This window comes from Triticum dicoccoides, chromosome 4B, assembly GCF_002162155.2.
Source record: "Triticum dicoccoides isolate Atlit2015 ecotype Zavitan chromosome 4B, WEW_v2.0, whole genome shotgun sequence".
Classification (NCBI taxonomy): Eukaryota; Viridiplantae; Streptophyta; class Magnoliopsida; order Poales; family Poaceae; genus Triticum; species Triticum dicoccoides.
This window is the reverse complement of record NC_041387.1, coordinates 411000282-411008811: the sequence shown is the minus strand read 5'-3', so window position 1 is coordinate 411008811 and position 8530 is coordinate 411000282. Positions and strand designations below refer to the sequence as shown.

At 46.6% G+C, this 8530-nt stretch overlaps 1 protein-coding gene and 1 long non-coding RNA gene across 3 annotated transcripts; one reads left to right on the top strand and one right to left on the bottom strand.

Moving 5' to 3' along the window:
• Positions 1 to 1388: 1388 nt before the first annotated feature.
• LOC119296407 lies at positions 1389 to 3118 on the bottom strand. 2 transcript variants are annotated; one of them, XR_005145185.1, is made up of 3 exons: positions 2895 to 3107; positions 1980 to 2802; positions 1389 to 1877 (listed from the first exon to the last, which is right to left on the bottom strand). It is a non-coding gene; the product is annotated as an uncharacterized LOC119296407 (long non-coding RNA). The 2 variants fall into 2 exon arrangements; XR_005145184.1 differs by having other exon boundaries at positions 1389 to 2802; positions 2895 to 3118.
• A 922-nt stretch (positions 3119 to 4040) lies between these two features.
• LOC119293696 (sphinganine C4-monooxygenase 2-like) lies at positions 4041 to 7524 on the top strand. The gene is made up of 3 exons (XM_037572075.1): positions 4041 to 4274; positions 6914 to 7147; positions 7309 to 7524. The coding sequence occupies exons 1-3, from the start codon at positions 4041 to 4043 to the stop codon at positions 7522 to 7524; spliced, it is 684 nt and encodes a 227-aa protein (XP_037427972.1).
• The last annotated feature ends 1006 nt before the right edge of the window (positions 7525 to 8530 follow it).

The window sequence follows — 8530 nt, the reverse complement described above, 5'->3', positions numbered from 1 at the left end:
CTCCAAGAAGGTGCGCGACGCCCACAGGCGTCGCCGTCGTCGGCCCCAGCCATGGCAAGAGCATGGCTTTCGCCCCGAGCAGCCAAGGAAGCTCTCCCCCCAACCCGGCACATGAGAGCCACCGCCATCCTGAACCGCCACCAGAGCGCGAAGCCACCGATCAGAACAGCCCCGTCGCCGCCGCCTGCACCACGTAGAGCCGCCGGCAAGGCTACCCATCACCACCACAGGAGCCAGAAACGACCACGCCTGGACACATCTGGCACCCCGCGCAACAGCACCAGCCAACCCACCGGCCAGTGTCAAGCGTCCCTGACATGACAGAGGGCTGACGCACTGCCGGGGATTACCGATGCCCCCGAGCTCCAACTGGCGCTACCCACGTAGCCACCACACCCGCCGTCACCGAAGAAAAGGTCCGAAGCCGCCGCCCCGGCGTCCGAGCACCACAGCGCATCACACGCCATCACACTCTCCAGATCCAACTTGCTGCAGCAGCAGCACACCCCTCATCACCGCATGACCTTCGGGCAGCAAGTCCTCGTCGCTGGCACCCGCTACGCCATCGCGCGACCCACCGGCCGCACCACCGCGCCTCTTGAGCAGCTTCCCGCGCCACCACACGCCCGCATCTGGCCAAGAGCTGCGCCCTTGAAGCTCCCTCGCGCACCAGTGCGCCCAGGAGACCTGGATCCGCCCGCGGCGCACCTCGCCGGCGTACACGGGCCAAGCCACCAGATCCGCGTGGCAGGAGGCCACCATGCCCGCCCCAGTCGGATCCACGCCCACGTGCACCAGCACGCCCATCCATCCACCCCCGGACGCCGCAACTCCGCGCAGCCGCGCCACGAAGCTTCGAGTTCCAGCGGGAGCAGCGGGATAGAGCACCCACCGTGGTGGCCGGCCCACGCCGTCCAACCCCAAGCGGGAAGAGGAAAAGGCACCGCCACCGCCGCGCCGCGCGGGCTTTGCCCGGCGACGCCTGCTGGCGGCGGCGAGGGGAGGAAGGGCGGCTGGGAGTGGCTCGGGCGGCGGCTAGGGTGCGCTCCTGGCTGCCCGCGGGAGCGACCGAGGAGCCGTTGATGTGTTTGCAAACAATATAAGGAAGCATTTTGCGGAAATGCAATTCTGCTCCTGGAGCATCTGGACCACACACATGCCTCGTTATTTGGGCCTTGCCTGGTATTTGGTTTCGTATTTCTAATATAAAAACAGTACCCGTGGCCCACGCAACAGTACCAGAAATGCGCTGGCTCGTTAACGCCGTCGCTGGTACGTTGGGCCAAAACCGAGCCGCCCATGGGTAGTCTAGCTGCCCCCACCACCATCTCCATCGATACAGCTAGACCAAGTACAAGGTGCATTTTGCAGCTTAACAACATCAGGCATTTTGGGGTAATCTCATATAATTAAACATTAGTCCACACTCACGTCGGCTACTACTCTACAATAATAACAACTAATCTCTTCTCAAAAAAATAACAACTAATTTAGAGACAGTTCCTCCCAGCAATGGACACACACTAAGATTCCAGCAAAATACACGGAGGCGTAAACACAAAATACACGCACTTAATTTCTAGTTCTAGTCAACTGGTCCATTGACTCGATTTAGCGTCTAGCACAGGCGAGGACGCTTGTGGCTTGCCACTTCTTCTTTACCCTCTGAATCTTCGTCAGTTTTCCAAACCATCACAAACTCGTCATATTCTTACAGAACAGGCTGCTCCGCCTCGCCAAGCAGATGGTTTGCGTCGGGATCAAGCTCTGTCACAACCTCTATGGCTCTATGTTGTGGTCATCGTCCTCTCTGGAGTCGGCTGCAGCTTCCCCGTTGTCATCGGATAGATCAGCAATTTGGCTGAAGACACCATCAACTGATCCCTCCCGGTATTAATGCAGCATATTGAAGATCAGCAATTTGCAATAGGTCCAAACCTAGATATATCCCAGCAGATGAAGCGGACCTGGGTGCATACCATGTAGAATGCTTTGCTGTCAGCACTCAAAGCCAAGCCTGACGTGAGGACACCGGAGCTTGACCAGCTAATGGATGTAGCCATCTTCTTTCTCTTGGCAACATTGCTAGCTTGGTCATGCTCGATGCCCGGCCACCAACAGAAGGCCTCAGGGCCGCAGCTCTCTCCGCCGTCAGCAAGAAGTCCCCAAATAATGATTTTATCAAACTGACAATTCACTCGCCAGCATAACAAACTACTTCCTCCGTTCCTAAACATTTGTCTTCTTAGTGATTCAAATGGACTATCATATACGGATGTATATAGACATATTTTAGAATGTAGATTCACTTATTTTGTTCCGTATGTAGTCACTTGTTAAAATCTCTAGAAAGACAAATATTTAGGAACGGAGGGTGTAAAATAAACAGGGCATCATTCCAACTACGGTTGCAAGATACAGAATGCAGTTCTACACAAAATTCCAATTACCTCTTAGTCCATCCAGAGGCTTGGGGATCCACCTTGCCAGTCGATTGCGCAGAGCCTCCATCGCCACTTCCTGTTCGATCTTAAATCACAGCGCCCTGATCTCAATCAAAATGTGTTTCAACGCCGCCCTGGTCAACGGCATCTGCGTTTACACGGCAGAGCTGCCGGCAGCCACACTTGTTTCCTCGCCGCACATGGCACCACCCCCGAACTGCCCAGCTGAGCTGCGCCCAAATCCTCCGACCACCGCCCGGCGAGATCCGTTGGCTAATTCCTTTTCGCACGACCAGCCCCATCAATCAATTCAATTAGGGCCTCCGCGCTAGATGCCTCATCCGGGAATATGGGCAACCTGCGCACGTTGGATCGAAGCTCTAAGCTTGTTTTGATGCTGGATCGTAAATGGGAACGAAGAACATTTATGTACAAGGATTGATTTTTTACCTGTCCATCGGAGCTACGGGAAAATCCATCGCCACGTCCGCGCCACCACTAATCGGAGACCACGTCCGACGACGCGAGCAGGGAATCGGTGTGCGAGAATGTCGCCGACGTAGCCGCCACCGACGCCGCCCTCCGGCTCTAATTTTTACTCGGCTCGATCCCCTTTCGCTGAAAACAGGGGCTGAAGCTGGTAGATGGGGATGCATTCATTTCGCCCGCCGTTAACGGCGACTCCACATACGTTGCCGCCCGTCATCTGACAGCGTACGTACAGGGCCCGTCACTGTGTATTCCCCTCTTATTCTGTATCGTATATTGAATTTAATAATGCCTCGCACAGATCCCGGAGTTCATCTGAACGGCCCAGATATCAGGATCACCTGAACCCGGGAGCCAAAACGCCCCTCCCCTTCAGCATTTTGGAGATACACGAGGGGTGAAGTTTGAAGTAAATTTCCAGAACTTTTGTTTATTCGTTTAAGCTAATATTTAATCTTATCTCCTTTTTGTTTGTCAACAATCTTGACCTTTTATGCTACAAAGTAAGCAAAATTACTGAACTCTGACGCCAGGGACAGTAGGCCGTCATTGGCATGCCCCGGGCATCTTGTCTTGTTAATTACGGATGGGTGTTCCACAAGGTAATTAAGGTTCAGCACTGAGCGGCGACTAGCAACGAAATTACATTGCTGAATCCCTGTGGTGCGAGCTTTGAGTGTACCGCCAGGGTGATATATCGGTCGGTCACCCGTGGCTGGCGCTCTCCCTTGTTCGCACGCTCGAAAGGGATACTTAAATTGCTTACCGATTACCCTATATAGACAATGGATATTGCACTACTTAGTGTTCTTGAAAAAAAAATTGCCCTACTTATCCCTGACTTGCAACTACTCCCTCAGTTCCTAAATATAGGCCTTCGTAGAGATTTCAACAAATGACTACACACGGAGCAAAATGAGTGAATCTACACTTTAAAATATGTTTATATACATCCGTATATGGTAGTCCATTTGAAATCTCTAAGAAGACTTATATTTAGGAACGGAGGGAGTACAAGACACACAGTCGTTATACATATAGCACACCTCTACCTACTTAGCTACTTGGCTAGCTAGAGTCTACACCTCGTAGATCAAAGGGAACGACATGGCGGTGTTGAGGTTTTCCGACGAAGCTGTGGCTGCCGTCGTGCCCATCCTGGTGTACTGGACCTACTCCGGCCTGCACACGGCGCTTGGCCATGCACGCGTCATGGCCAAGTACAGGCTCAACACTAAGGCTGAGGAGGACAGCAAGAACACGGTGTCCAAACGTGCCGTGCTCGGAAACGTCCTCATGCAGCACCTCATGCAGCTCGTCGCCGTCACCGTGCTCACCCCGGTAACCAAAACCTCGCCGAGACCGGCCGATGCATCACGGCATATTCACGCACACATGTATGCACGTATCCGTACGCCCTGTTTTGTACACAGCCTCTGATCGACGGACACGTTTTATTGCACTTTAGCTACATGTCAGCTGACTGAGTTTTACATTTTGGGTCAGTCGATTTTTTAACCGTTGATTGTTGCTTTAAGATGTGTGCTAGTTGTTTTTTTCCCTGTTGTGTGTGTTGTCTTGTATTGGGCTGCATGTTTTTTGATTGACCCCTATTTTGGGTCAGTCAATTTCTTGTTGGGCTGAAGCCCGTTACGTGTTTTCTTATTAGGTTGTTTGTGTGCGTTTTTGCTTCTGTTTTTTTTGTTGTTTTTATGGGTATATTTTGGACATTGGGTGAATACAAAATATATACACATAAGTAATTTATAATATGTTTATAAATTGTAATTCTGTGAAAAATGCACTGTTATGTGCTTATTTCTTACATAATATTAAAACAGTATGGTTTCATTATAGTTGTATTTTCTGTGATAATTCCACTACCATATGTATATTCTTGCATATTATTGAAAGCACAATTGTTTGTATGTATTGTGTGTAAATTTTGTTATTGTTTGATTATTTTATAATTTCTTTCATCTTTTAAAGGAAAATATCAATGGGACTAACTCATTCTTACTTAGAAAACTTCATTATTTTGATTTTGTTGTAGTAGTTATTTCATTTTTTTCTGAAGGGTAACACCAAAACCACTAATTCATTTTTTTCTTACATAACTTCATTATTTTGTTTTTGATTTAGTGTTTGTTTCATTTTCTTTCTTTTTTAATGGTAATACCAATGTCACTAATTCATTTCTTCTCAGAAAACTTTCATTTTTGTGAGGATTCTATTATTATATACTTATTCTTGTATATTATAAAAAATTGCAATTTCTGCGTAAATTGTGTGCAAATTTCTCATTTTTTAATTTTTGTTTTCTATTTCTATGCATTTTTCTCTTTCCCCTTTTCTTTCCTTTATTGGTTATTTTTTTGTGGTTTTCTAGCTGAGTGTAATTATTTACATATAAATACTATATAATATGTGCCAAAAATGATTATATGATTATTTTTGCATATTACGATAAAGTGCAATTTCGATGCATAGTTGCAAGTTTTTTTTAATTTTCTTTCTTCTTAAAGGAAATCCATTATTTTCAGTTACACTATGTGTAAATTATAGTAGAATGCGAAAATGCACTATTATATGCTTATTTGTTTTGCATATTTCAAAAGGTGCAATATCAGTGTAAATTGTGTGCAAGTTTCGAAAGTTTTTTTCTTTTTTATTTCCTTTATTGGTTATTTTTTGTTTTTGTGGGTTTTTGACTGAGTGCAATTATATGCATACAAATAATATATCATATGTGCCCAAATCTCATGATTATATGATTATTTTTGCATATAACGATAAAGTGCAATTTGACTGCAAAGTTGTGCGCAAGATTTTTTAATTTTCTTTCTTCTTAATGAAATAGATTATTTCAGTTACATTTTGTGTAAATTATAGTAGAATGCGAATAATGCACTATTGTATGCTTATTCTTTGCATATTTCAAAAAGTGCAATATCGGTGCAAATTGTGCGCAAGTTTTGAATGTTTTTCCTTTTTTCTTTCCTTTATTGCTTATTTTTTGTTTTTGTTGGTTTTTGGCTGAGTGTAATTATATACATACAAATAATATATAATATGTGCCCAAATTTCATGATTATATGATTATTTTTGCATATTACGATAAAGTGCAATTTGAGTGCAAAGTTGTGTGCAAGTTTTATTTATTTTCTTTCTTCTTAAAGAAATAGATTATTTCAGTTACATTTTGTGTAAATTATAGTAGAATGCGAAAAATGCACTATTATATGCTTATCTTTGCGTATTTCAAAAAGTGCAATCTCAGTGCAAATTGTGTGCATGTTTTGAAAGCTTTTTCTCTTTTATTTTCTTTCTTCTTAAAGTGTTTTGTAATTTCCTAGAAAATTTCAAATTTTTGATTTTTTTGAAAGGATTATACCAATGCAACGATTTCGTTCTTCTATAGAAAACTTCATTTTCTAAGTTTTTATTTCATTTTTGGTTTTATTTCCTTTTCTTTTGTAAGGATAATGCCGAGGTCACTAACCTATTACTATTTAGAAAACACTTTTTTTTGCGGAAATCTCATTATATTATGCTCAGTTTTGCATAGTAATAATACATTTTCCACATATGTGTATGTATAAAAATTAATTATGTGTGAGAGTGCTATTCAACGGTGAGATTGCACATGTATAAAAGTAAATATACATGTGTGAGATTGCCCATATACCACTAACCATTGCATGCAAATATGTGTGAGAGTGCTATTCATTGGTCATTTTTTTTAGTTCATTCATTGGTTATCTACAAAGGCTTGGCCAATACTATACTGCCGTACCCGGCTGGAGCAGCCCATGGTCCAGCTATGGGCTTGTGCAGACGCTGCGTGGCGCTGCCTGGCATTGTGCAGATGCTGCGTAATTGACTGAAACAGAATTTGGGTCAATCGACTGACTTAATACTCATTTCAGTCGATTGAGGAGTAGCCAGTCCCGTACGTGTGTTCGCATGCATGCATGCAGGTTATAGCGGGAAGAGGAGTAGGGGGAGCGGCCACGGGCGACTCACCGGCGAGGACGTCGTCGTCGTACCTGACGGCGGCGCGTCAGATCGCGGTGACCGTGGTGCTGTACGACGTGTACCGCTACGCGTGGCACCGCCTGGCGCACCGCAGCCGGTTCCTGTACCGGCACCTCCACTCGTGGCACCACCGCCTGGTCGTGCCCTACGCGTTCGGCGCCAAATACGGGCACCCGGTGGAGGCCCTCATCGCCGACACGGCCGGCGCGTCGCTCGCCATCTTCGCCTCCGGCATGTCGTCGTCGCCGCGCGCCACGGCCGTCTTCCTCTCGCTGTGCAACATCAAGGGCATCGACAACCACTGCGGGCTGTGCCTCCTGCCGCGCGCCGCCTGCAGTCGCTCTGGAACGGCGCCGCGTACCACGGCGTGCACCACCTGCCGCGCGGCGTCAGGTACAACTTCTCCGACCTCTTCTTCGTCACGTGGGACAAGGCGTTCGGGACGTACCTGCACTACACCGTCGAGGAGAGGCCCGGCGGCGGGGGGCTGGTGATCCAGCCGGTGCGGCCCAAGGCGTCCAAGGCCTCCGCCGCTGTCACGCCAGTGAACTGACTCCGGCCGGGCATGCTCATGCACGCGCGCGGCGTACTACGTACTGTTGCATTCATTTCAAAATGTATGTGAGTTGTGTTAATCTTGTTTGCACCGCTTGTTTCCTCTAGTTCTCCTATAATAAAGTGTCACGTCTGGGACGTGGTATAATTTGTTGTGTAGGGGGCTGCAGACATGTTGTACACCCTGTAGATCGAGTCCAGTCGTTTGCGTGTTTTTCTTTTTGGAAACGAATCACTTGCGTGTTTCAATCAAGGCCTGATGATTTCCTTAAAAAAAGAAAAGGCCTGATGCTTGCAAATAAGTCCGGCCGGTCATTTTTTTTCTGTTCTTTTTTTTAGCATCAGTACAGACACAAACGTTCATATACACGCGCATACACTCATCTCTATGAACACATACACGCACACCCTACCCCTATGAGCACCTCCGAAAGACTGAGCCGACATATCATCTTGAGATTTACGAAGTCACCGTAGGCACCTCGTCATCGACGGAAACGTCTCCTCCCACTGAAAGCGCATCGCCGGAAAATCCTGAAATAAATCCAGAAATAATGCGAGCACCAGGATTTAAACCCTGGTGGGTTGGGAATACCACTGCCCACCTAACCAACTCAACCACAGATTGATTCTGTTTGGTAGCAGTTCGGCACCAATAAATGCTAGACCTACAAAATAAAATCTACTTGCACTCGCTTCCGGTCCATCGGGTGGGTGGGCCCCTTCATCCCCCTACCGGTGCATCGGGTGAACAAATTCACTTGTTTCATATGATATGTTCTGGCTACATACACTCGCTTCGAGTGGCGGAGGCAAAAAACTGAATAAGGAGGGCCAAGTGCTGCTAAATCAGCTTCGGGAGGGCCAAACCAATGGAATACCAAGCTACTTTCTCCGTTTTAAAATAGATGACCCAATTGTGTACTAAAATTAGTATAAAGTTGAGTTATCTATTTTAGAACAGGGGAGTAACATACAGTTTTAGCAGTAATACTGGGTGTTCT